The sequence below is a fragment of the Phacochoerus africanus genome, chromosome 11 (assembly GCF_016906955.1).
Source record: "Phacochoerus africanus isolate WHEZ1 chromosome 11, ROS_Pafr_v1, whole genome shotgun sequence".
Lineage (NCBI taxonomy): Eukaryota > Metazoa > Chordata > Mammalia > Artiodactyla > Suidae > Phacochoerus > Phacochoerus africanus.
Window position 1 is genome coordinate 735,023 of NC_062554.1, and position 27,558 is coordinate 762,580.

The 27,558-nt window shown below is 60.6% G+C and overlaps 1 protein-coding gene across 4 annotated transcripts in view; it reads left to right on the forward strand.

Moving 5' to 3' along the window:
• Positions 1-27,558, forward strand: part of DENND2B (DENN domain containing 2B) — a 141,823-nt gene that overhangs the window by 100,838 nt on the left and 13,427 nt on the right. For all 4 annotated transcript variants that reach the window (XM_047752519.1, XM_047752520.1, XM_047752518.1 and 1 more), the window contains 8 exons: positions 2,712-2,816; positions 11,747-12,994; positions 16,115-16,251; positions 23,149-23,300; positions 24,970-25,185; positions 25,909-26,005; positions 26,547-26,591; positions 27,367-27,551. In XM_047752519.1, the coding sequence (XP_047608475.1) occupies positions 2,737-2,816; positions 11,747-12,994; positions 16,115-16,251; positions 23,149-23,300; positions 24,970-25,185; positions 25,909-26,005; positions 26,547-26,591; positions 27,367-27,551 (2,160 nt within the window). In that variant the 5' untranslated portion in view covers positions 2,712-2,736. The remainder of the gene's footprint in view (positions 1-2,711; positions 2,817-11,746; positions 12,995-16,114; positions 16,252-23,148; positions 23,301-24,969; positions 25,186-25,908; positions 26,006-26,546; positions 26,592-27,366; positions 27,552-27,558) is intronic.

Consider the following 27,558-nt stretch of genomic DNA (forward strand, 5'->3'; position numbering starts at 1 on the left):
GGAAAAAGACTTTAGACTGTTGACACTGAAGATGATGCAAGACATTGGAGATAAACTGGAGGCAAAGATGGATAATTTACAGGAAACACTGAGCAAAGAGATACAAGATATAAAACTTAAGCAAGAAGAGATGCAGAATACAATAACTGAAATAAAAAATTCACTAGAAGCAGCTAACAGCAGAATACAGGAGGCAGAAGAGCGAATAAGTGAGGTGGAGGACAGATCAGTGGAAATTATGGATGCAGAACAGAAAAGAGAAAGAAGATTGAAAACAAATGAAGAGAGCCTCAGAGAACTCTGGGACAATGTGGAACACACCAACATCCGTATTACAGGGGTGTCAGAAGGAGAAGAGAGAGAGAAGGGGACAGAAAAAATATTCCAAGAGATAATAGCCGAAAACTTCCTCACATGGGAAAGGAACCACTCACTCAAACCCAGGAAGCACAACGAGTACCATGCAAAATAAACCCAAGGAGGAACACCCCGAGACACATATTAATCAAACTGACCAAAATTAAAGACAAAGAGAAAATCTTGAAAGCAGCTAGGGGAAAGAAACAATTAACACACAAGGGAACCCTGATAAGGTTATCGGCAGATGTTTCAGCAGAAACTCTGCAGGCCAGAAGGGAGTGGCATGATATACTTCACGTGATGAGAGGAAAAAACCTCCAACCAAGATTACTTTACCCAGCAAGGTTCTCATTCAGATTTGAAGGAGAAATCAAAACCTTCACAGATAAGCAAAAGCTGAGAGAATTCAGCAACACTAAACCAGCCTTACAACAAACACTAAAGGAACTTCTCTAGGCAGAAAAGACAAGACAGCAACAGGAAACAAAAATGCCACAAATGACAAGGCTCACCAGTAAAGGTATATATACAGTAAAGATACGAAATCATCCATGCACAATTATACCACCAAAATCAGAAATCATGAGAAGAGGTGGGTACAAATGCGGGACACTGGAGATGAACTTGCAATTAAGAGACCAACAACTTAAAACAATCTCATATACATATAGACTCTTGTATCAAAATTTCAGAATAACTGCAAACCAAACATCTACACTTGATACACAACAAATACGAAAAATCAACTCAAATACAACACTAAAGATAGTCATCAAACCACAAGAGGAGAGAACAGGAGTAGAAGGGAAAAGAGCAACAAAAACAAATCCAAAGCAATTAATAAAATGGCAATAAGAACATACATATCAATAATTACCTTAAATGTTAAATGTTAACGAACTAAACGCTCCAACCGAAAGACACAGACTGGCTGAATGGACACAAAAACAAGACCCATACATATGCTGTCTTCAAGAGACCCACTTCACTTCTAGGGGCACATACAAATGGAAAGTGAGAAGATGGAAGAAAATATTCCATGCAAACGGGGATCAAAAGAAAGCTGGAGTAGCAGTACTCATATCAGACAAAATAGACTTTAAAATGAAGACTATTTTAAGGGACAAGGAAGGTCACTACATAATGATCAAAGGATCAAAGCAAGAAGAAGATTTCACAATTTTAAATGTCTATGCAGCCAACATAGGTTCACCACAATATATAAGGCAACTGCTAACAACCTTAAAAGGACAAACTGACAATAACACAATCTTAGTGGATGACGTCAACACCCCACTTACAGCAATGGACAGATCATCCAGACAGAGAATCAATAAGGAAACACAGGCCCTGAATGACGCATTAGACAAGATGGACTTAATAGATATGTATAGGACATTCCATCCAAAAGCAGCAGAATACACATTCTTCTCCAGGGCACACGGAACACTCTCTAAGATTGATCACATCCTGGGCTACAAGTCCAACCTCGGCAACTTTAAGAAAGTTGAAATTATATCAAGAATCTTTTCTGACCACAACGCTATATGACTGGAATTCAACAACAAGAAAAAACTGCAAAAACAAAAGCAAAAACAGTATGTTAACTTTATTTTAATGGGTGTTGAAAGTGTGCTAGCTCCTGGTCTTGTGGTGGTGGCTCACCTGTCACCGTGTTAAGCTGTTCTGCCCTGAACGTCGTGTGGAAAATGAGAGCTTCTTCACTCTCCCTCCACCTTGGTTCATTTTTCCCTCCCTCTTATCACCGTACATATGACACACAGATGTGCACTTATGTATCTCTCTCACACACACACACACACACACACGTGACACGTGCATGCTGGTTGTCTGCTTCCCTGCACGAGGACGTAAGCTCCATGAGAGCAGAGGCTGTCTCATTCTTCGCTGGATAGCAGTGCCCAGGACGTGGGCACTCAGTATTTGTCGAATGAATGATTATTCAGAACAGGGTTAAACATTTTAAGAAAAGTCAGTTTTAGGTTGACTCAAGAAAAATCATAAATGGTTGTTTAGGAGGGATACAAATACGGCAGATTCACAAAGGCCATGTGGCCAGAAGTTTGAGGAGTTCCAGCTTGAGCGATGAGAAGAGGCGGGACGGGACCGAGTTTTTCACCATTTTCTGCGCACTTACGCGTCCCCTGTCAGCTCACAGCCTCCTTCTCCGCACAGATCAGGGCGCCCTTGAGGCCCCTAAGCTATAGCACATGAAATTACACGTATGTGGGAACGTGGTTCCTGCTGCAAACCGCAGGAGGTCCCCTAGAAACGTCTGCGGTGCTTTGGTGCCCATGGGAGCTGGCTAACAGGTCTTGTCTTCTTCGCAGGGCTCTGTGTTTGCAGAGAGCGGAAATGACCATGACCGCCAACAAGAATTCCGGCCTCACCCACAGAGCTGGGGGCACTAAGGCCCCTCGGGGGACTCTGAGCAGGTGAGCAGGGGAGCAGGGGCTCCCCAGGGGGCAGGACCCCTGACGACCTGGGTCCTGGACTGGATTCCTGCCGCGTGCGAGTGATGAGCATCGTGGTTCTGAGAGCCAGGCTCTACCTGCTTACCAAAGAGAGTGGTCTCAGGGCATTTTCTTGTGCCCGCTCAAATTCTGCTGGCTCATCTGTAAAATAATGGGAGTGTTTGTCTCGCAGAGTTTCTGTGAGGATGAAGGGAGAGAGCATGTGTCAGCGCGCAGCATCGTGTCTGGCAAAAAGCCACTCGGGAGGTGTTAGCTCCCTCCTGTGATGGGATAGAAGCTTCCAAAGCTGGCAGGTGGACGTCCAGCCGTCGCCAGGGCTTCTTCTTGGTCAAGGCCTGCAAGAAGCCCTTTCTTTAAAGCCACTCACCTTCCATAGCCCCTTCTGCTGAAGCTCAGGTGGAAAGATGTGGCTTTTGGAGCCTTAGCCCCTCGGTGGATCCTGATGCAAAGGACCCTCACTGTAGACTGGGACTAAGCTGGTTCCCTCCTGGAGATCTGGCTGCACCGTAGCAGGATGGGTTCAGGGGCGTGTGGACACTCGGTCTGGCCAGAGGTAGTGGCAGATGTTTGGTTTATTCGGAGCTGGAGTCCAGATACACTTGGAAGAGTGGGGCCCAGCGGGCATTCCCTGAGGAGGGTTGGTGTGACGGAGACAGGAGGCATTCTGTGCCCCACACGTGCAGGGTCTGTCCCAGCTGAATCGTCCTGGGTGGACTGTGCCAGCAGAGCAGAAATTGGTAGGTTTTGACTTGGTCAGCCCGCAAGCGCCCGGGGCTTAAACAGATGGAATAGCTGCTCTGCGGGAGCAAGGGCTGGAAAAGCTGCCCACCTGCCCTCTCTCACCTGGACGGAGCTGCTTGCAAACTGGCTTCCCCGCCGAGAATCTGGGGGAGGCCGAGAAGGGCGAGGACCCACGCCGTCTTGGGTCCAGCGGGTGGAAAGCCTGGACGCCCCCGAGCATGTTGGTGGCCAAGGCAGACTCAGGTCCAGGTCTTGGAGTCTTTGTCTGCTGCTCGGGAGCCGCTGTGCCGGCCTCTCCCCAGGCTGGTGGCATTTCTTCCTTGGCCGTCTGCCTGCGGCGAGTTGGCAGGTGGAGACTGGAATTACGGTCCCCAGTTTTTGATGTGAGACTATAAGGGCGAACTAAGCATTATGTGTGGATGAGCCATTTTATTCTTCAATTAAAAGAAGGCACACATTTAGATGCTGAATTAGAATTTACCACATGCAGCCCTCAGCTCCAAGTTGTCATGTTTTCTTCCGGTTTCCACTGGGGGGTGGGGGTGGGAGATGCTGTTTCTGTGACGTCACGGAGCAGAGCTGGGGGGGTTGACAGGTGCCTGAGTTTCTCTTTGGAGTCCAGACCTGCATGTTTTAAATGTCTGAAACTCACGCTTCCCTTCACTTCCCAGCGTGCTCGCCGTCACAGCGTGATGCACGGGGTTCCTAAATAGCTGAGCCTCCGATGTGCCTGAAAAAGCACTTTCTCCTCGAGGCTTCCCTTCCTTCCCGCCACGTTCCCGCTTCCCCCGCGCCCTCCCCGCCTTGTCGGGCGTTTGCACGGAGTCCTGGGCCCCTGTGGAGCTACTCCCCCGTCAGAGCTGCTGCTGGGCTTGGTTGTGGTCCTCTGGTGGGTGTCTGGCTGCATCCCCCCGGCCCTGTCTGGGGCCGTTCTTTGGGCTGAGTGGGGCGGTCAGTCAGCAGTTCATTTAGGGAGTCGCCAGTGGGCTCTCCCCGGAGGGGCTGGGCTCCGGGGTATGTTTGGGCCCTTTCATCCCTGCCAGCCCAGGAGCCCCAGTGGGAAAGGACTCCAGGTGTGGCTGCCGCTTTGGTCGGGGAGTGCAGTGGTGCTTGAGTCTTGGACGGCGGGACCTTGGACTCCCTCGCTCTCTGAGGACCTGCATATGGAGGCAGAGGAGCCCAGGGATGCCGAGGGGCGTTTGTATCTAGCTTTGCGGGCAGGGAATATATGGAGAAGGGCAGGGGCGGAGGCGGGGGGAGGGGCTGTGGGGACCTGCCCAGGTAGGTACATGCCAGGCTGCAGCCTCCGTTTGAATAAGACTTCACCGGGTGCCACCCGGAAGCCAGTTTGGGGTAAAGGTCCTGGATTTCCTGTCATTACTAGGTTGCTATGGGTGTCTTGCTGATTTACGCTCGTCCCTTTCCTTTGCAGCGCTGCCTCGATGGGGCGGGATGTGTAGGAGGAGGGCGTCTGAACCTTTCATCTGCCCACCAGATTTCTGTCCTCTGCTGTGTCTGGGCTCCTGGAGCAGGTTCCCGTCTCTTTGTCGGCGAGCCCAGCCTGCTGTCCCTTCCCTAGGCCCTTCCCACTCTAGCTCCTTAGACTTGATGGCTTCCCTTTCTGGGGGGGGAGGGAAGACTCTCAAAGCTCCTCTGACTTCCGGAGGTCCGGCTTTACGATTTGGCGTCGATGACCTGGGTGGGGCTAGAAGCAGCTTGGTGACTTGGAAACAAGACGGTGTTATGTTTAGAGCTAATTCAGCTCCCTCGACGGGGTGAACTTTGCCACTTGCTGTTCTTGGGGTATTTCACTTATGTTTTAAGACTCGGCAGGCAGCAGGGCCTCTTCCAGAAGACGTGTCCTGCCTGCCGATGTCCTCAGTGGCTTCTTCACGATGCAGCCCCAACAGCTGGGTGGTTGTGACTTGCAAGTAGAGGCTGTCAGGTGCGTTCCAGGAACGTTGCCTCTGGACATGCGTGTGGGAACCTTGGGCTCCTGTGACAGTGTAGACTTCCTGGGGTCAAGGACTTTGGCTGAGTTCCTTCCCTCTCCCCCCGAGTCGGAAACAAGGTCTGACACCTAGAAGACAGTAACTGTTGGCCAGTCGTCTTGATGGCTGCGAGCACAGCCCCCGAGAGCACAGCCTCCTGTACTACTTGAGTCCTAACTTAGGCCCGTCCACGGGGGGCCTGCGAACTTAGGCCCGTCCACGGGGGGCCTGAGAACTTGGGATTCCCTTTCCATTCAGTCCCTAGACTCTGAGAAAGTCCGAGCTGAAAAGAAGCCTTCGAGCTCATTCAGTCTCACCCACTTGTTTGGCACATGAGGTAACAGTCCCCGAGAAGGGAGCTGCTTCCCAAGGACGCAGAGCTAACGAGGGGAGGGGCGCAAGCCCCGCGCTCCTGTCCCTTCCGTCTGATGGGACGACATTCTCGTGGGATCTCTCTGCGCAGAAGCGCCCGTCCTCTGTGGGTGCAGTCAGACCTGGTCTGGTGTATAAGGCGTTTGTAGGAATCTCTGGTTTCTTTGTACCTTTATCTTTCACTGCCTCCGAGGCAGACTCTACACTTGCCAGTCTGGACGCAAACGTTCCTTCCACCCAGGGCTTTTCCTGGCCGTTCAGGAAGGGCCCCCTCGTCTCTGCGCTCACGATGAGAGCTCTTGGTTTAGCGCCTCAAAGGCACAGATCCTCTAGTGCCCAGAAGGGGAGTAATTTGTGTAGGCTCACCCCCCTCCTCAGTTGACTCTTTGGAGGCCCAGTACATCATGCTTCGGACTGTTAGAACCAAGGGGACCTTGGGGTTCATTTAGCTCAGTTGCTTGATGTTATGTGTGAGAAACCCAAACCCTTCTATAGCCCATCCGCGGTGGAACTATAATTCGAACTCACGTTTGGAGGTTTCCGTGCAAAAGAGGCTTCAGTTCGTGGTATGTTGGAATCCGAAGAGATCGTGAGCTCCCGCTGCCAAAGTGGGTCCAGAGCCGGCCCTGTGCCTTAGGTTTCCGGAAGAGGGTAAGAGCCTGCAGAGAAGAGGCCCTCCGGAGAGTAGGGCTGCGGGTGAAAGGCGCTTTTGCAGAGCCTGTCCTGGCTCTGGCACACCACCCTTAAGGGCTTTTGGCCTTGGGACCCCGGTCGCCTGAGACGCTTGCGAGAAGCGAAGGGTGATGTGGTCAGTACGGCCTGGTAACTTTTCGCTGCAAAACCAACGGCCCTAAACGTGGTGGCTTAAGCCATCGACAGTCCTTTATTAGGCCACCGGCTGCAGTTCGGGGGGACGCGCTAGGAAGGCTCATCTCTGTCCCGCGGTGTCAGCTGGGGGCTTCAACTCGGGAAACCCGTTTACTCACTAGGTTACCAGCGTATTCCAGAGGCTCTCAGAGGACACAAGTCCGCAGCCAGAGACACATATGTGAGCTGTCTCATAAAGGAGCTTCTGTCCCCACGGAGCTTGGACCCGGCGTGCTGACAGGTAGAAGGATTCCAATGCACCCGCCGGAAGCTCCCTGAACCCTGTCCTTCGGGGGTCGTGTGGATCAAGCCATTGGTGGTCCCCCTCGCGCCCCCCGCCCCATGGCAAGATCACTGGTCCTGGCAGCCGGCCTTGGGTGCGGCCCACAGTCACTTCATCAGCGTAGCGAAAGACAGCTCTCGTCCTCAACCCTTAGGAGAGTCTGAGGACTCGGGAACTCCGAGAGGGCAGTGAAGGCCAAAGACGTGCTTCTGATGACACATCCCAGCATTGCACGGGGAGAAAACAGTCTCTCCTGGGCGAGAGCGGTGTCGCCTCGCCTGGGGGGGTGTGCTGCGGTCGGGTCCTGGGGAAACACGGACTGTCCCCGGTCTGTCCTGGTCGCAGACGTGCGCGTCCTTCGCAGATGCGGAGCCCACTCAGCCGCTGCGCTGAGACAGCCCGAAGCGCGCGCAGTTCCTTGAGGGCTGGTCCTCTTGACAGAGGACCTGCGGACGGAAGAGGAGGCCTCTCTGTCACCCAGAGGTCTCGGGGGAGTCAGGCCCAGGAGGGCCCTGTAGATGCTTCTTTTCAGGAGGGGAAACCTGGAGGCCCCAGCAGGCACCGTCTCCAGTCTTCCTACCCTCACGCCCTCTCCCGTGGGTGTGGCTTTGGCTAGTCGTGCGCCGCAGTGTGGGCACCAGTGCCCGGCCTCACGCCTGCTGGCAAAGCACCCAAAGGCTTCGCGGCTCAGAACCGCCCGCTCCTCCTCACTCCCCCCTGCGTGCCGGGCGGCCCCTCTGCCGGGGTCCCCGCGCTCACTGGGCTCGCTGCCCGGTTGGGTCGGGATGGCCTCACTCGTGTGCCAGTTGGCCGAGGGGTCCAGGTGCGTGGCGCGTGGCTCCCGTCCTCTGAAGGACGGGCGGGCTTTCCGACTCCACGTCTGTGTGGGCGGGGACTGCAGGGCTTCTGGAGTCCTCAAGTTCGGAACCCAGACAAAACCCATTTCCACCTTCTTCTGTTCATGGAAGCAAATCGCCAGGTCCGCCTAGATTCAGGGGGCGCCTTTGGATGCGGGAGCTGCGAAGAACTCGCCACCGTGTTTCACTCAGTCCTTCCCCTCCCGCCCCAGAAGTTCAAATCCAAGGACAGAGGCAGAGTCTTCGGAAACGTTTCCCAAGCGGTTCTTCGTAGTAAGCCGAGATTGAGTCCTGGGCGTTGGCCATTGAGCTCAGCGTGCGGGCGTATGATCTCCGTCCCCGAAGGACAGTCCCCCGAGGCAAAGGGGTGTCCTTTTGGCCTCCATTGACAGGTGCGGAAACCGCGGTTTAGAGAAGATTTTTTACTCAAAGTCACGTAACTTGTCAGCGGCTCTGCTGGAACTTCAGCCCCACGGCCTGACCTTCGTGTGCCTCTGCTGAGAGCAGCAGGCCTGGGGAACCTGGCGCGGCCCTTACCACGGGCACTGGCAGTTACAATCGATGGCACCATGTCCCGTCCACAATCTCATGTGCCTGGTACAACACCCTGTGATGTAGTTTAAACAGTTTTGAGGGGTTGAAATGGCAGCTCAGAGTGCGGTGGCTCTGCCCGTGGCCGCATTCCCGCTAAGGCGTAGGATCAGGAGCCTGCGGAGAGATGCAGGGAGTTCTGCCCTCAGGTGAGCCTCGGGGCGTGCGCGCATTGGAGGCCGTGAGCACATCGAGGTGCGAGTGTGTCGGGAGGGGGCTGCGGGCATCTCTGGGGACCGCGAGTGCCTGGGGCGGGGGCGTGAGCGCGGAGTCAGCCTGCGCCGCCTTCTCTGTGATGAGTCCTGATCCCGGGCTGCAGAGCACGTGGCAGGCCCCCTTTTCACCCCCATTTTCTGGGGCATGTGGGGCCTGGCCTGTGTGGGGAGCCTGGGAGAGGGGCTTGCAGCTCTGGGTCCCAGATCAGCCAAGATCTGAGGACCGGCGCCTTTGAAGGGAAAGGCCAGGCTCTTCTCTATTTTGTCTTTAACCAGAGGAGAAAAACCAAACCTCAGTTAAAGCAGGAGTTCCTAACTCGGGAGGCTTTCTCTGTGTTTGAACTACTGAGGGAGGGTAAAGAATCACCCTTCCTGAGAGCACGGCAAGCTTGCAAACAGACCGGAGCCGGTCTCTCTGTCCCCTGCCCCCCGGGTGGCCGTGGCTTCATGGCCTGGTGAACCCTCTCCTGAAGGTGGGGGAGATGCAGCTCTAGGGAGCAGGTTCTCCGAACGTGGGCCGAGATGCGGCCGCAGGCCGTGTGAACAGCTGCCTGAGAGACCCCGCGGCCCGTGGGCGCTGGCTGCCTCCGGCCAGAACGGGCGCTTCGGGAGGACGGGGACGTCTGCCTCTTGTTTGTTCTCGTATCGAGCAGGGCCTCGTACCTCACGGTGCTCACGGAGTGTTTATGGAAGGAACAAGCTCATGATAAGGTCCCCGATTCCAGGCGTCTCTCCCACCTCCGACTGGGCGTCACTGAAACAGAGTTATCCTCTCCAGTGAGCGCTCCTTGACCTGTCCTGACTGTTGGTTCGTCATTCCCCAGGCACCACTAGACCCACCTGGAGGGCACCTAGGGAGGCCCCTCTACACGGGCCAGACCCTCACTGGCCTGCAGGATGGACAGCTGGCCTCGCACCCGTGGTTCTGTGAGGACAGCGAGGGGCCGCAGGCCTTGCCTGGTCCCGCGTGGCCGGGTTCTCCCCGGGCTCAAGCCTGGCAGGTTGCGCTAGCGCTGCCCACCCTGCGGAGCCCCGAGGCTCACCCTTGTCACACCTCCTGGCTGACCAGGGTCTCTGGTCAGCACTTGGCTGGGCACCGAGTTTCTCCCGTCTGTGCCCCGGCACACGTGGGATGGCTCTTGTTTGACTTGCCCTTTTAAAAACAACTTAAGCATGCTGAGGTTTCCTGTTGATCGGGGGCAGCCAGAGGCTGTGCCCCAACAGGGACTTGTTGGCCAATCCCTGACTCCCCCGAGCTGCAGTTTCTGTTTGTGATCAAGCAGTGACGGCGGCCTGGCGCTGGGACAGCTGGCTCCCTTCTGCGTGTGGCACGGCGCTCTGGAGCCCGGGAGGCTGGGCTGCCACCCGTGGAGCCATGGCCTGGGGTCAGGGGGCCTTGGTGGCATGCGGCATGGGCAGAGCCCTGCTGTCTCTGATCGGAGACGGTTTGGGAAGAGGTCGGAAAGTCAACCTTCAGGGGACAGCGGGAGTGAGTGGCCTGAGGCAGAAGCGTGCCCTGGTTCTCTGCAGCAAGCGCACCTCGACCCGTTCTGACCGTCTGTTCATCCTTCCCCAGGCACCCGCTAGACCCTGCTTGTGGGTTCCTCCACCTGGAGGGCGTCGTGGTTGAGCAGGGGACACTCACAGAAGCTACGTTCACAAGAGGCAGCCGTGTCCCCTGCTGTGGGGGCATCTGCTGAACCGTGTCTGGGGGCCCAGGGCAGTTCGCAGAAGGGTGGAGGCCCCTGCTGCCTCTTTAGAGCAGCACCTCGGCGCAGTGGCAGCTCTGTGCTGGTGCCACCACGTGCCACTCAGGGACCTTGACTGCGCCGTCTCCCCTTGGTAGCGTTTTTCATTTGCGAAATGAGAATAATGATGAAGGGTAACGTGTAGCAGAGTTTTCGTGGGGATTAAGTGAGTAAATACATGTAAGATATTCATTTAGAACAGTCCCAACGCGCGGTAAGATCTGTGTGTTGATTTGGGCGGAGGAGTGCCTGAGGTCAGATTGACGCGGGGCCGCTGCTGGAGCCGGAGCTGCAAGGACGTCTGTCTCTGCTCCGCGCTAAGCTCCTGACGAGCGCGCGGGAAGGACTCTTTCTCGAAGGGCCCTCCTGATCCTTTTGAGACCTTCGGGGATCTGATTTCTGATCAAGACCCACGCTGAGGTGCAGTACCTTGTGTCTGGGGGCAGAAGCCTCAGGGGCGATGGGGCTTGTCCCGGGGACAGAGCGAAGGGCTCCAGTGGCCGAGGGGCCACTCTGGAAGGTGGCATGCCGGGGACGCTTCGGAGCAGCTCATGAGAGTTGATGGCCAGTGTCTCTTTCCAACTCCACGTCCGGTGAGGTCCCGCGGGTGGCTTGGGATCAGCCGGGGTGGGCGTGTGTGTGTGCACTGTGGAAGTGGGCCCAACCCCACGTCCGGTGAGGCCCCGCGGGTGGCTTGGGATCAGCCGGGGTGGGCGTGTGTGTGTGCACTGTGGAAGTGGGCCCAACCCCACGTCCGGTGAGGTCCCGCGGGTGGCTTGGGATCAGCCGGGGTGGGCGTGTGTGTGTGCACTGTGGAAGTGGGCCCAACTCCACGTCCGGTGAGGCCCCGCGGGTGGCTTGGGATCAGCCGGGGTGGGCGTGTGTGTGTACACTGTGGAAGTGGGCAGATGCTGCAGGTCCGCGCCCTCTGCCCTGGGGGCCGTCGGTCAGCGCTTAGCGGCACACCCCGCTCCTGCTGCCCCCTGATTGGCAGCCGAAGACCTGGGTGCAATGGCCTGTCTTCGAGCTGGTTTCTGTGCAGACGGGGCTCAGGGGCCCCTTGAGTTTGGTGGCTGCGGGTCGGGAGCTGGGGCTCTCCACCAGCTCAGCTTTGGAGGGTGCTTGGCCGGAGGGTCCTGTGGGAGAGGATGCGGACGCTGCAGGAGCAAAGCTCTGTCCTCAGGCCGCTCACTGCCCTCTCTCTTCTTGCCTTTTTCCTCTCCCAGGTCTCAGTCAGTCTCTCCACCTCCAGTTCTCTCCCCACCGAGGAGTCCCATCTACCCGCTCAGTGACAGTGAGACGTCAGCCTGCAGGTACCCGAGCCGCTCCGGCTCCCGGCTGCTCCTCAAGGACTGGCAGCCCCGTGATCCTTCACCCCCAAATCCTCAGGCCCCCACCCCAGACGCTTCACCACCCTTCTGTCCCCTCAAGGCCACCAGCTTCGGTTATTTGGACAGAAGCCCTTCCGTGTGCAAGAGAGATGACCAGGCGGAGGGCGGCGCAGGGGCAGCCCGGGGTGTGGCGGGACTAGCTGCCTGCCTGCCCCTCGCCCAGAGCACGCCGGCCCCGGGGCCAGCGGCGGGCCCCCGGGGCGCCTTTCTGAACCGCCCTGGCCCCCGCGCCTGCAGCCTGGGCATCCGGGAGAAGATCTCGGCATGGGAGGGCCGCCGGGAGGCTGCGCCCAGGACGAGCGCGTGCGGAGAGAGGCGGGAGGGCTCCGGGGGCGCCAGCACGGCCAGTGAGGGCTGCCCGGGCGCGGGCTGCGCCAGCGTGGAGCCGTCCCCCTGCAGCTCGGAGAAGACCTTCGACTTCAAGGCCCTCCGGAGGATGAGCAGGACCTTCTCCGAGTGTTCCTACCCTGAGACCGAGGAGGAGGGAGAGGCGCTTCCTGCCCGGGACTCGTGCCATCGGCTGGAGCGGCGGCCAGGCCGAAGCGAGCCCGGCCCGGGCCCCAGGGGGCAGGGCGGCAGGAAGGAGAGCTCCGCGGTGCTGAGTCGGATCCAGAAAATTGAACAGGCCCTGAAGGAGCAGCCCGGCCGGGGGCTCCCCCAGCTCCCCAGCAGCTGCTACAGCGTAGAGCGAGGGAGAAGGAAGCCTGGGACCTTGGAGGAGCCGGCGGGGAGCGCTGGTGGCCGGGCAGGCGGAGGGGCCGGAGTCGGGGGGAAGGCGGGCCCGCCCTCGGAGAGGGAAGGCCGCGGCTCTGCGGGCGCCACGCAGCCCGGGGCCCCTGCGAACAGCCTGGCCCCCCAGCCGCCCCCGTCGAGGAGCTCCCCCGACCCCGCCGTGAACCCTGTTCCCAAGCCCAAGCGCACCTTCGAATACGAGGCGGACAAGAACCCCAAGAGTCAGCCGAGCAATGGTCTACCTCCTTCTCCCACACCTGCTGCTCCACCGCCCTTGCCCTCCACCCCAGCCCCGCCGGCCACCCGCAGACCCAGGAGGGACCTGCGCGCGCACCGCAAGGCCCAGAGCAGGTAACGGAGCCCTCGGGGCTGCGCAGCTGGGCACAGCGCCGTGTGGGCAGTGACCGGTGCAGAGGCAGCCTGGCGGCGGGGCCTTACGCGTTCTGGAGCCCGATGAGGTCAGGTGCAGCCTGAGCCAGCGGGGAAGGATGGCCTGTCCTGTGCTTGCAGGGCAAGCGGCTTCAACCTGAGCAGGGGCGTGAAAGCGCTTCTCCCATAGGCTGTGAACCTGGGGTGGCTGGGCTTGGCCTCGGCTTCGAGCCCTGTGGAGCCTCCTCCTTGGGAAGGGCAGGGCCGCCTTCCTTAGATGGACTAGGCAGTCCTGGAGGACTCTCAGGGGCTGGGCCTCCCGACGCCCTGAAAGGCCAGCATAAGCATTGGTTTCTCTGAGTGGAGCACCGCCTGAGTACCGCTGCTGTCGTTAGCACCGTGGGGGGGATGCTTCAACACTGTGTCCTCTTTCCCGAGGGCTCTCTGGCCATGTAGGGACCCTGGGCCCACGCAAAGAGGGACCTTTGGATCCTGAAAGCCGAGGCTGATGGAAAAAGGGGAGAGAGAACATTTCACCTACTTCTTGGCCACGTCCAAGAAGGACCTGCTCTGAGGTTTTGGTTTCCTGGTCAGTCTCAGCACCTCGACCCTGAACCCCCGGGGCCGCCTCCACCATTGCAGTAACGGGAGCTGGAGCCGCTGGAGTTGGTGCCAGTTGGCAGGCGTTCTGCCCTCTGAGTCGGGGCAGCTGGGCGCCAGGGTCCCTCAGGAGGCCTGTCTCCCTCCTGCCACCACCTGCTCTTCTAAGCCGGAGACAGGTGGGCATTTAGGTTGGTTCGGCTCTGGGAACGCCTCGGTCTGAGCCCATACTCCCAGCTTCCATCACTGGCACAGCCTGTTTAAGGTGGAAACTTTCTTGCCCTGTGCAGAGAGAGCCACACCACAAAGGTTTAGACCTGCGAGCCCGAAGAGCCCGTGGCTAAAGGCGATCCCACGTCTAGGCGCACGTCAGCACGTGCCCACTGACTCCGAGCCTGTGAGAGCCTGTCTCGTCCGTAGTCATCCGTTCCTAGACGCACCTGTCCAGGGCTGCCGTGTACCAAGCCTTGTGCTGGTCAAGGGGACACAGGGGCAGCGAGGGCCTGGCTCTGCTATTCAGGGAGCTGGTGGTCTGGGACAGGAGAGCGACACACAGCTCCGTCCCAGACGCTGTGCTCTGTGCCCTGCCACCTGTCTGGGGGCGGGGCGGGGTGCGGAGACCCAGAGGGAGCACATCTACGGGGCGGGGGGCAGGGAGGGAGGCCTCCTCCCCGAGGCAGCTGCTGAGCTAAAGGTAGAAGCGCGGGGAGCCCCGGACCAGTGAGGAAAGGGAGAGGGTTGGTCGCCCCAAGTTCCCACGTGGTCACGCACATGCCGCGTGTGTAACAGACACACGCCTGCACCGGATGCGGGCAGGCCGCTTGCGGCAGGACCAGCGGCACATTTCAACCTGTGCTCTCGGGGCGAGAGAGACACAGTTCCCAGAGCACAGGCCGTCTATTTACCCTGCATGTGCCCTCTGAGGAGTGCGAGAGAGTAAGTCTCTCTGTGGTGCCGGCACGGTTCTCACATTTTACCTCCTTTCGTGTGTGAACCCAAGCCAGATGCTTCTGGAGTTCAGCCGAGGAAAGAGAAGTGCGTTTACAGACCCGAGGGAGAAACTGGCCGCGTTGGTCCTGATGAGAGCCGCTCTGTCGTCCTTGACAGGTGCCTCCCAAGGGGTTTTCAGGGTGACTTGGCCGAGCCCGATCGGGGTGTCGGCCGACCCGAGAACCACCTGCCAAGGACGTGACCCCGGGGTCTCCGTCGGTGTCAGTGTGTCTCAGACCAGCAGTGGCCTGTGGGCCAGCGTTCAGGAGCTGCCGGGCTCGGCCCTGGATGTTTAACGGGCCGAGAAGTCTGGGCCGGAGACGGGGATGTGGGCGTCAAGGTGGGAGAAACGGCACCCGCGTCAGGCCCCTAGAAAGTGCAGAGCGAGCAGGGGCGTCCTGAGGACAGACGCCTGAGGCCGTGGCCTCGAGGAGGCGAGAAGAAAGGGGGGCGCTCGCAGGAGCCTGGGAGGCAGGGCAGGACGGGGGGTGCCGGGTCACGGAGGGCGGGGAGGGTGGGCTGTTGGGTGGTGTCCAGGGCTGCAGAGCAGCCAGGCGAGCTGAGGACAAGATGCGGCCTTAGGCCTTGCTCTCCAGAGTGCCAGCCACGAGGCGAGCCAAAGGACGGAGACGAGGGAGCGGATGGAGGAGGCTCGCTCCGTGCGTCTCCTCCTCTCCCTCCCGGGACCTGGCTCGGAGAGGGGGGCGATGCGGTGGGCCAGGCCGTCCGTGGTGACGGGGAGAAGCTGCCTGGTGCGTGGGAGAGTGGGGGGCACTGTGAGCTCTGGTGCTGAGAAGCTGAGGTGTGCCGGGTCCTCGGTCGAGGGAAGGGTGTTTGGGGGACGGACAGCAGCCGGTGACTAGCTGAAGGGAGCCTGGGTCCTAGAAGTGCCTTCTGGCCGCAGAAGGCCCTCTCTGAGTTCCACCTCGGAAGTGATGTGATTTGTTTCGAGGGCTCAGCCCTGCCCCTGTCAGCAAACCACCAGCAGCTTCCCCACCCCAACAGCCCCGGGGGAGCCCTTGCCGCCTGCCTGGCACCCGAGCCCTGGCTGGGAGCAGGTGTGGGGGAGACGGAGAGCAGAGCAGCTCTGGGTTCCTGACGCGCCCAGAGAAGACTCGCCCCAGGGCGCGGGGCTCGAGGCGGACAGCCCGGGTGAGTCCTGCCTCTGTCGCTTCACCTCCCTGAGCCTCGAGAGCCTCGGTGGTGACATGGTGCAGGACCCGTAGTCGCAGCATCGTGAGGACAAGGGGCCCTGACACCTGCGGGGCATGCGACACAGCCTGACGCGTGACACCCTTTCAGCTGTGCTTCTCATGGGTATGGTTGGCAGGCGCCCAGGCTGGGGCCTCTCAGACCATCTGGCTCTTCACTGGGGTGGCGAGCCTGGCCCCGTCTTGATGCCTCGCTGGGTCCGTGAGCAGGGCCTCTGGTCTTTGCTGCTGCCCAGCCGTTTCCCGACAGGCAGCAGGGCTCTGCTTCAGCCGGAATGACGGGTACTCTTGTTGTCCGCAGAAAATCCTTTGAGTTTGAGGATGCGTCCAGCCTCCAGTCCCTGTACCCTTCTTCTCCCACTGAGAATGGTACCGAGAGCCAACCCAAGTTTGGATCCAAAAGCACTTTAGAAGAAAACGCCTATGAAGACATTGTGGGTAAGCCAGCCTGGCTGTGGGCCAGAGGAACGGGGGCACGACCAGCTTCCACTTCGTTGGCCTGGGCAGACACAGCCCAGCTGCTTGGACTTCTCAGGAAAACGGGCATCAGAGGAAGCAGCTCGGCCGCTAAGAGATTAAAGCCTGGCCTTGAATGAACTGGAACCCAGGCACTTCCGGGACCACCGAAGGGAAACTGGCCTTTCTTTTATTTTTCAAAGGCTTCGGAGGCCCGCAGGTGCTTTTCTCAGCTGCGGGACCCTAGGCAGGTCACTTAAGTGTTTGGAGCCTTCCTGTCTCAGGAAGCGGTGACAGGGCGTTCAGCAGTACCAACCGCCGTAACAGCAGTGGTAGCGCTTGACGGGGCCATGGTCAGGGTTAATGGAGGGACGGCGTACGCCAAAGTGCCCGGCCTGAGGGCGGGTGCTCTTACTCCTCCCAGGACGTGGTGGGGTCGGGGACTGGGGAGGTGGCTGCTCTCGTGGTGCAGGGGTTAAGGATCCCGTGTTGTCACTGCAGCGGCTCTGGGTGCTGCTGTGGTGCGGGTTCAGTCCCTGGCCTGGGAACTAAAAAGAAAACACTGAACTGTCGGAGATGTCGCCCTGCTGGCAGGCGAACACGTCCCACCTGCCGCAGCTCGCAGGGGCGGCGGGAGACCCAGGCGCTCGGATCCCAGACAGAGGGCTTTATTGCGCGTGGCACAATGGGCACGTGAGCGCGCTGGCCATTCGGGCTCCCCTCGTGCCCAGGTCCCCTGGGGTGTCGTGGAGGGTCCAGGGAGAGGCTGCACACACAGTGGGTCTGCGTCTCACCTGAGGGACCCCAGGCCCTCCAAGGGGCTGCGGGCAAACCTGATGAAGCTTCACCCCAAGAGAAACCAGATCCTTAGCATTCTGGTTAGAAACACATCTGCCTCTGCCCTGTGGAGACGCTGTTTCTCTCTCCCGAGGCTGTTTGCCCTGTAACATCTTTGAAGGATCGTCTGGAAGCGGAAACGCTGACCTCTCTTGCTCAGAAGGTCGGAAGCAAAGGACGCACACAGAGACGTGCCTTCCAACTACCAGGCGGATGCCATGTTGGCACTTGGTTTGAGGGCCCACGAAAAACTGATAGTCTAGGCCGGGTTGGGTTTACTTTTGGCTTTTATTTTAATTCTGGCCTCATTCTCTTCAGTGGGGGCGTCGGTTTTGTTGAAGCGAAGGGTGTGTGTCAGGCGAGGCGCCTCAGGAGACAGAAGGGTGCCTGTGCCCCTGGCCTCTCGCAGCTTCCCCTGTCCCCGTCTTGCTGTCTGAGGTCCTGGCACTGGAGAAACTAGAGCGTGAATGTCTTCAAGAGAGGAGGGGCCTAGCGAGAGCCTCCCCTAAGCCTGGATCCCGCCAGAGAGGCCGTCTGTCCTTACAGGGTTCGAGCCATCGGTTTCCTAGTTTCCCCCTGACCGCTGGCCGGGCCAGCCTCTCTGGGCTCCGGCCTCTCGGGGTCCGGCCTTTCTGGGGGGCTGGCAGCACCATCCACAGTGGGTTCCCGTCGGGTCCTCAGAACCACAGGAGGATTTCGGAGCAGGGCTGTCCCCGGGAGAAGCAGTGCACGCGGTCCCCCAGAGTGGGCGTCAGCGCTGTGGCGTCAGGGCCCGACCCCAGGCCCCCGTCGCGCTGACAGAGCCGCTCTCCAGGCTTTCTCAGGTCGGGTTGGAGAGGGAGAGGAGCCCCCTCAGTCACAGAGTGGACGTTCTGCTACGTGAGGAGGTGGCCTGCGGGGGAGAGAGCAGAGGGCCCGAGATGGACGAGCTGGAGGCTGGGGCGGGGGCTGGGAGGCGAGGCTGGAATCAGGGCCTGGGGCTCGGCCGCTCCCCTGCTCTCTGCGCCTTGGAGTGCTGGAGGGGGGCACTGTGTGGTGCTTTGTCCTGGGGGCTGAGCTGGGGGAGGTCAGTCTCTGGTCAGTTCAGGGCCCTGGCGCTCGTCCTCCTCTGTCCTCCCAGCAGCCCCGTCTGGTCCCTGGCCCTGACCTGTCTAAGGGGAGGACGGGGAGAAAGGCTTTCTCTCAGACTCGTTTGCTCTGTCCCTGTCTGCTTCCCTGGGGACAGGCCCCAGAATCGGGACCCCCTGGAGGCTCCAGGGTGGCCAGGGCGCTGGTCAGTCCGGCAGGTGGCAGAGAGATTTAGCACGGAGTGCGGGGGCCGGTCCCCAGCCCGCCCGCTCGGCCTGACCAGTGGGCCCCCCAGGAGCCGCCTCCGTGCTCCGCTAGGTCAAGGTCGTTTCTGGGTCCGGTGGGATTACCCGCTGTCACGCTCCTCACTTCCCTGGGGACGGACAGAGTGTCACTGTGGCCATGTCTGCGGCTGTGGCCGGGAGGTGGAGGGCCGGGCAGAGAGCATCACCCTCGGTCTTTGCTGGGCACCAGCCGAATGGACTGGCGTTCCTGGTAAGTCAGAGGCTGAGGGCCAGTCGGCCTCGAGACTAACGTGTCTTCTCCATGAGCCCCGGACTTGACAGAGGGCCTGGGGTGGGGCCTGCGAGCCCCCCGCCCATGCCGGGCGTGACACCGTGGGGGCTGGGATGGGGCACCCCAAACAGGCTGAGCTTTATCCTGCTGGTTTGCAGTCGGGTGGTTCAGAGATAGGGTTCCTCTCATGGTGCTTCTCGGGGCTGTTAACATGGGCCTATCCAGTTTGATATCTGCCTCTAGAAGATGCTGCTGTCCTGCAGAGCCTGAGAAACGTTTGCATTCTGAGCCTGACACTTAAAAATGCACCCAAGGAAGCCGCTTGTTAGAACGTGGCCTGGGCTGCGTTCCTGCGAGGTTCCCGCTCCTGGCAGCTGGCCGGGCTGGGGGAGAGTTTCCAGGAGCTTGAGCTGGGTGGGGGCTGGGGACAGAGCCAGGCAGCCGTACGGCAAAGCTTTTTGAGCCTCCTTTCTTTCAGCCTCTTCTCTCGTTTGTCCGCGTGCTGGGGGACAGTAGGGCACAGAGGCCTCTAACAGCATAGAGGTCGCCGCCCAGAGGTGCGGTCCTGGGAAGGGGGCCTGGGCAGCTGGAAAGCGGTGTCCAGCTTGGAGGGTGGCTAACGGCTGGCCCCTCGGAGCTCCCCGTCTGTTGTGCTCCACCTTGTCGGGAGGCTGAGCCCTTAATCTGGCTCACCCTCCACTGGGTGAGGGAGGGGGAAAGCTGGCTGGGGAGGGGAGCTGCCACCCTGGCGCCCGAGCCCCGGCTGTGGCCCCCACGTCCAGGCTGTGGTCCCGAGCCCCGGCTGAAGTCCCCGAGCCCTGGCTGTGGCCCCCACGTCCAGGCTGTGGTCCCGAGCCCCGGCTGAGGTCCCCGAGCCCGGGCTGTGGTCTGAAGATTCCCTTTGGAGGAATTCTGGGAGCCAGTGCACACACACTGCTTCCCTGACTGCTCCTTACAGCTGTGCGTGTGCTGGGGTGGGGCACTTGGCGCCTGTGGAAGTGACCGGAGGAGATGTGGGTCGGGGGTGGGTGCAGGCTAGGCCGGGCTGGGCTCCTCCTTCAAGAGGACCCATGTGTGAGGGTGGGCGCTGACCAGCCCCTCTAAAGAGTGCAGAGCAGCAGTTCTTGGCGACACCCTCAGTCCTTGTCTCGGCGGCCAAGCTGGGAAGTTTGGGACCTGGGGCTTCCCAAGCTGGGCTAGGTGAGATGGGGCTACTTGGAGCGAGGGCTCCAGGGAGGAGAGCCCACCTCTTTGGCCCGCTAAGGGCAGCATGGAGTGCCCTCGAGGAAGCTGCCTGGGCAGGGGTGCAGGTGAGAGTCCCGAGGTCTGCCAGGCCTCTCGCCTCCCCTCCACACCCCCCGCCCCCGCGCTTAGAGCTTGCCCAGGGTTCTCCGCTCAGCTGCAGCTGCTTCAGCCTCGCCATGGTCTTGCTTCTCCAGAGCAGGTTCTGAGCTTGATTCTCCAGCCCTCCTCCTCTCCCACCTCGGAGACGCTGCTTGGGGATTGGTTTGCTCTCAGCAGGTTCTGTTTGGTGGTTCTGGGACGCGAGGACTGCTTGGGGACAGCCCACCCCCGGGCACCTTACTGCCTGCAAAGATGACCTCGAATGTCGGGGTGGGCAGGAGCGGTCCAGAAAGTTGCAGGCGCGAGGTGAACTGGAGCCGGGCAGGGCCCAAGCTGCGGCTGGGAGGCAGGCTTGGGCCAGCGCCAGCATCCTTTCCTGGAGGAGTGGTTAGTGGCCTGGTGGTGTCGGCGAGGATGAGGAAGGTAGCTGGAGAAGGGGCTGGGGCTGGGCAGGCAGGAGGGGCAGGCATTGAAGGCTTTCTGGAAATTTAGTTTCTAGAGGTAACACCAGGCTTGAGGACCTGGTGTTGCCGCCTGTTTTCAGCTCCAGGTTTTCGCTGATGTGTGCCCGCCACCGCTCCCTGGGGCTCAGTCGCCTGCATCTGTGCAAAGCTTTGGTTCTGGGAAGGGAAGAAGGGAGAGAAGGAGGGAGGACAAGGGCCTTTGCCTTGAGACTCACGTCACGGCCGTCAGAAGAGACGTCATTAAGCAGCGGTTCTGGGAGGTCGCGTCGTGGCGCATCAGAAACGAACCCAACCAGCATCCATGAGGACGTGGGCTCCATCCCTAGCTCTGCTCAGCGGCTCAAGGATCCAGCATCGTCGGGAGCTGTGGTGTAGGTCGCAGATGTGGCTTGGATCCCACATTGCTGTGGCTGTGGTGTAGGCCGGCGGCTGCAGCTCCTATTGGACCCCTAGCCTGGGAACCTCCATATGCCGCAGGTGCGGCCCTAGAAAAAGCTACATAAATAAGTGCAGATACAGCGGTGGTTCTAGTGGGGCAGGCGGGCCGGGGGCCAGTGCGTCCACCTCCTCGCTTCCTCCCCTCACTCGTTTATTCATTCATCCGTCTGCTCGGGGACATTGGACATTGCCGGGGGGTGTTTTCGTTGTGAGCCCTTGAGGATGCTGCTGTCACAGATGTTGTGGACTAGGCCACGGTTGCTGCTAAACCCCCCCCCCCCAAGTGCCTGGCACAGTCCACCAGCCCCGAACGGCAGCAGACGGGAGAGACTCATCTGAGGAGCTGAGACGAGGCTTTCCCACAGGCCGGGGAGTCCGGCCCCGTGGAGTTGGGATTTGGTGAGCCTGGTGTAAGCATTCCTCCTGCCGCCCTCAGCTCTGAGCCCTTTCGCAGCATCAGGAAGACTGGCCCGGCGATTCTAGGCCTTGGGCCCCCGACCTCAGAGCTGCAGGGTGTGTGCCGGAGAGGAACCAAGAAATGCAGGGTCTCTTCCGATCTCCCGGTGCCCACGGTGGGGCCGCTGGAGAAAACACGCAGGGCTCACTCTCGGCTTCTCGAGGCAGAGTCACTGGGCCGGCCCAGCCCGTCGGGGCTCTGGGACGAGACAGTCCTTTTCATTTTCGTAGCTTGACAGTCACAGGAAGGTGTCGGGGAGTGGCCGAGGACTCTGCTCCGTGTGGGGGCCCCTAATCCAGCCCCACATCCTTTCCTGACCCACCTTTGACTCATAGTTCACAGAGATGGCGTGGCTCCCAAGCAGCGTCATTAGCTGTGACCCAGCAGGCCCTTCGCAGCCCCTGCCCCCATAAAGGCATTTCCTAAACTCATTGTGGTTTTTCACGGTAGTAATAAGTAGATACCACAGTTGGCGGCGGGGAGGAGCTCGGTTTGTAGGTTGAGAAATCGGAAAGCGCAGAAGGATGGTTTTCCCCCGCGTCCCGTCCTGGGAAAGCTTGGGTGCCAGGGGCCTTTTGTCCAGTCCTGTGGCTCCCTGAGAAGCGGCGTCTGAACCTCTGGGTGGGAGCCACGGCCGGGCAGGCCGCTGGGGGCTGGGGGTGGCCCAGGCTGAGGCCTGCTGCCCGGAGAGGCGGGAGTGCGCTGCTGGCACCTCTGTCCTCAGTAGCAGTGCTGGCGGGGAGGGGGTGGGACACGCAGGGTAGGGGCAGCGCTCGCTCCTGGTCTTGTCAGCGTGTCACTCCAGTGATTCTGCTGCATGACTGGCCAGGCCCAGCCTCCCCCAGGCCACTGTTGTGTTTCAGAGAAGCCCGGGCACGCGCTGGGGGGAGGGGCTCGGTCCTCAAGGGCAGGGACTGTGCTTGGGACCTTCTGTGACTTCCTGGTAGTGCCAGTGCCATGCCTGCTGCTGGGATTTCAGAAGTGAGTGCCCAGAGAAGCAAGGACCCTCCCCACCCCACCCCCTGAGCCCAGACGTCTTTCAGGCCTCTCGTCTCCTCTGTGTCACAGTAGGAGACTTTATCCCGAAAGGGGACCGATGACCATCCTGTCTTTGCTGAGGTCCGTGGGGGGCGCGGGGGGACAGAGCAGTTCACTGAACACATAACACTGGGCACGCACGACTCACCCGTCACTGCTCTGGTGCAGCGTCATCTCAGCGGACCAGACAGGAGGCCCGTCCTGAGGGAGCTGGGGAGCCGAGCGCAGGCGAGCTGGAGGCCTGGCAAAGCCCAGCCCCCTGGAGTCCCCAGAGTCCCTCCACGCCCACCCCCAGAAGTGCTCCTTGGGGAGCCGTGGGTGCAGGGACAGCCGCGTGGTCTCTGAAGGCCTGTCTTCCACTGAACTGTGTGTGGCTCTGGGCCCTTTGCAGCAGAGGGGCTGGAGCCAGGGGAAAGATGCCTGGTGTTGGCTTTGTCCCCTGCTGGGCACAGGCACGGGTGGCTGAGCCAGTCTTGTGCAATCCTTGAATTTATAAGGTAGAGGCCAGACATGGCGGAGCTGGACCGGGGGTGGGGGGTTCAGCCTCTGGACGCGGAGCCAGGATCTGTTTGTAGCCTCCTCACAGCAGACGGGCAGCTGCGTGACTCATGAGCTGAAGGGCCAGGCAGAAGCCGCGCTCTCTGGCTCCCAGGAATGCAGCTTGTTTGTGTGTGTGTGTCTCCTCCTTCCCTTCCCTCACTTCTTCCGCCTCTGCAGGGGATCTGCCCAAGGAGAATCCGTATGAGGATGTGGACTTGAAGAGCCGAAGGGCAGGCCGAAAACCCCAGCCGCTGTCGGAGACCTCCCTGGACTCTTTGCACAGGATGTGGAGCCCGCAGGACCGCAAGTACAACAACCCGGCCGCTCAGGTAACCGCAGCCCTGCCTGCGGCCCCGTGGGCTCCACGGGAGGGGGGGGGGGGGCGGGGCGGGGTCTCACCCAGGCCCCGCCCACTGGTGCCCGGCAACGGCGGTGACGTCAGGAGGGAGCGCTGTCCACGGAGACCTCCGCCTTGTGCGTCCCTGTGGACAGTGGAGGCGCGCCCCGAGGGCCGGCCTGCCCTCTCCTGCCCGTCACTGCTTGGCTCTGCGCCGCAGCACCGGGGGGTAGTGTCTTGTGCAGTCGTGGGGGCGGAACACAGGCCTGGCGTAGCTGTGGCAGAACCCATCCCAGCGCTGGCACTTGGGGGCCAGGCATTAGCCCAAGACTGAGATTTGGAGAACTAGACAGGTGTCAGGACGGGATTTGGAGCCACTCCCATTGGATAAATGGCTGAGGAGGTGACTCTCCGAGGAGAGAAGTGACAGAGGCAGAGTGAGAGCAAGGTGCTGAGTCGAAGGAGGCTCTTCCACGTGAGCTCGTTCTGGTCTCGTCCGTGGTCGGACGGGAGGCAGCAGAATGGACAGCCTTTTGGGACTGTTCAGGCAACCCCGGTTCTCCTGGACATTTTATAGCACTGGCTAGAGAATATAAAAATTAATTCTTTTGGCTTTGAAATGATGTGATTTTTTTTTTTTGTCTTTATAGGGCCACACCTGTGGCACATGGAGGTTCCCAGGCTAGGGACTGAATCAGAGCCACAGCTGCCGGCCTACATCACAGCCACAGCAACGCCAAATCTGAGCTGCATCTGCGACCTACACCACAGTTCAGGGCAGTGCCGGATCCTTAATCCACTGAGCAAGGCCAGGGACCGAACCTGCATCCTCATGGATCCTAGCCGGGTTCGTTACCGCTGAGCCACGATAGGAACTCCTGATTGTTTTTATAATAGATTTACCTTTCCGATGTGTTGTGTTTGAACACGTGTCCATGGAATTTGTTCTTGCAGACTGATTGGGTGGGAGGCAGAAATGGGGCTGGAGAGGAAGGAGGCACCCTGGCAGGTGAGGAGAGCAAGGCCAGGTCAGGACGGCAGGTGGAAGGCACACCGGTCTGCAGGGTGCTGCCTTTCTAGCAGGAGCAGAGTCCGCTGAGAGTCCTGTGCCATCAGTGTAGGCAGAGGGAGCAGAAAATGGATCAGGGGTGGGGGCGGGAGCAGCCCAGGACTGCAGAGCAGAGGGGGCTGCTGGCTCTGAGGCCGCTTTGGCGTCAGGGCCTGGAGCCCCATGTCCCCCAGAAGCAGTGAGCGGGGCTGGGCCAGCACACGGACTCTGGCCTCAGCAGAGAAGCCTTTTGGGAAGACAGTTTCCATCGGCCACACTTGAAATGAGCAGGGTCTATAGGCCTTGTTCCAGAGCTCAGAAGGAACCCCCAGACGTCTCGCTGGGCCTTCTTTTCCACTCAGATGACAGCTCAGTTGCTCTGCTGTCTCTTCTCCGGCAGAACCGGTTGAGCTTCCTTCATGGCAGCAAGTGTCTAATCCAGGCCCGACCTGCCGAGGAGCCACGGGTCTTCAAGGAGGACTCGCTGGTCGATGGAGATGCCTGGGAGGGACTGGGGGCAGTCAGGGGGCTGGCCTGTGACGTCTGTGTCCGGGCCGGCAGACAGGTGCGGCCCAGGCCTCATGCTGAGTCCCCGGTCCCCTCCCCCACGCAGCTCTCCCTGAAACCTGGCAGCCAGTCCCTGCGCAGTGGGAACTGGTCAGAAAGGAAAAGCCACCGGCTGCCACGACTGCCCAAGAGGCACAGCCACGACGACATGCTGCTGCTGGCTCAGCTGAGCCTGCCATCCTCGCCGTCCAGCCTCAACGAGGACAGCCTCAGCACCACGAGCGAGCTGCTCTCCAGCCGCCGCGCCCGCCGCATCCCCAAGGTGGGCTTCCCGGACAGGGCATCTGGGGCTGGGCAGGGCCAGGCCGGCAGGTGGCTCTCAGTGAGATGTTAGGGAAAGCCTGGCCCCAGGACGTGCGCGGAGCCCTTGGGTGGGTGGAAACTGTACTCGGGAGGCACCCTGTACCTGGGCATGGGCTGTGCGATTTGAAATCCCGGTGCGCACAGACCGTCTCCAGGCTATGAAGGGACCCACGACTCAAGCAGGGTCTTCCTTTCTGAGCCCCCGCCCCCGCCCAGCGGAGAACTTGCAGCGTGACTGGCACAGAGGCGTTAGCCAAAGGGTATTTTTAGCTTGCACACAATGCTCGGGTGTACTGGGAATTTAGCTCCTTCCTGCTGGGCCCCAGGTTGTAGCCCCGAGGGAAAGGCTCGTCCGTCCCTGTTCCTGCTATGGCCTCTCTTTGTCTCAGTGGGTTCACGGACTCCTGAGACCCAGGAGCTCCCATCCTGTCTGCTTTGATCAGTTCCTTCCTCTGGAGAGCTGTGTGGAATGGCCGTGTCTTGGGGCAGGAGACCACGAAGGGGGCAAGTAGACGGAGGGCCAGCAGTGCGCCCTTGGGGTCAGTGCAGCAGGGAGGCCAGCTCTGGGCCCAGGGTGGGGTGTGGGCGTTCAGAGTGTAGGGAGCAGAAGGCTCGGAAAGCCGCCTTCTCAGAAGCAGGGGCAGCTGTGGGAGTGGCCTCACCCCCCTGCTCTTCTCACCAGCTCGTCCAGAGAATTAACTCCATCTACAGCGCCAAGAGGGGGAAGAAGAGGTTGAAAAAGCTGTCTATGTCCAGCATTGAGACGGCCTCGCTTCGAGGTGGGCCTGGCTGGCTGGGGCCTGGAGCGGGAGGCCGGGACCAGCCGCAGGCCGTTCTTCCGCGGCCCAGAAAGTGGCCACGTTGCGGGTGGGGTGGCAGGGGGAGAAGGCCCTGGGACGTGTTAGTTCCGACTTTGGGCTGGGAGGCCCCGCATCGGGGGGGGGGGGGCTGTGGGAATCTGCTTTTGGCAAAGGAAAGGCCAGACTTGCTGAGCCCTGAGGTCTGCTTCCCGCTTCGAGACTTGGCCGCCAGGAGGCCAGACCTTGTGTTCCAGGCCCAGCCTCCCTGCTGGCTCAGCCTCCGGGCTGGACTCTCAGCTTCCCCCAGATCAGGACTGGCCGCGTAGGGTCTGTATAGAGACCAGCCCTTCAGTCTGAGCTCTGAGGGACCCTGGCCCCGGATGCCCTGGCGCCTGGCCAGGGGCCCCCGGAGCCCAGACGAGGTGCAGCCATCTGAAGAGGCGTTGGGAGGGGCACGGGGAGCGAGCGCGATGGGGCAGCAGCTCAGCAGGCCTGTGCACCTCTGCTGTTCCTGTTCCAGATGAGAATAGCGAGAGCGAGAGCGACTCGGACGACAGGTTCAAAGGTGAGCCCGCCTCCCCAGAGCGTGAGCCCTTTCCCAGCCCGCCTTCCCTCGGCTGCCTTTGCACCTCCAGTGTCCCGGCGCAGCCCGCAGAGCCAGGGGTCCCGCCGTCGTGGGCCCAGCCCTGCACCCTTCCCCTCCACCCTGTCCCTGTCCCCACATTGAAGCCGGGGCCCTGCCCGTGCTTCCCAGCCGTGCTCCCAGACAGTTGGGTGCGGGGTGTGCCTGGTGGCGCTGTGAATCTAGAGGTCAGAGACGGGATCAGAAGGTTGCAAGTGGCTCTCTGGGTTGTAAGAAGTGTGCCAAAGTCTGAGGAAACTGGTTCCTCTCCACAGAGAAGCGCCACCTCCCCGGAGAGGTCCTGGGACCTTCCCACTCCGGGGCCCTTGGACAAATCTCTGTGCTCCCTCTGCTGGGAAGCCTGCCTCCCTCCTGGGGGACCTTCTCCCCGCCTGGTCCCCAGACCTGGGGGCCGGAAGGAGGGGCCGGGGCCACGGGCTGCGATAGGGAGGATGACGGGCCCGTGGGTTTTCAGGTCTTCCGGTGCCGTGGGGGCAGCTGGCCGGGCGCCCCGATGCGCCCCTGGGGTTGCCTGGCGCACCGTGCTCTGGCCCCAGAGGCTCCAGGAGGCCCAGGCCAGTAGCGGACCTGGCTGGGCGGCGTCCGACCGGGCTCAGGCCCTCCGCGCCACCCAGGCAGGAGCCGTGCGTCGGGGCTGGGGGCCGGCGAGGGGACCTGGCGGGCCAGCCTGCCGGCCTGACGCGCGCCCCGCCCCCAGCCCACACGCAGCGCCTGGTCCACATCCAGTCGGTGCTGAAGCGCGCGCCCAGCTACCGGACGCTGGAGCTGGAGCTGCTCGAGTGGCAGGAGCGGGAGCTGTTTGAGTACTTCGTGGTGGTGTCCCTCAGGAAGAGGCCGTCCCGGAACACCTACCTCCCCGAGGTCTCCTACCAGTTCCCCAAGGTGAGCG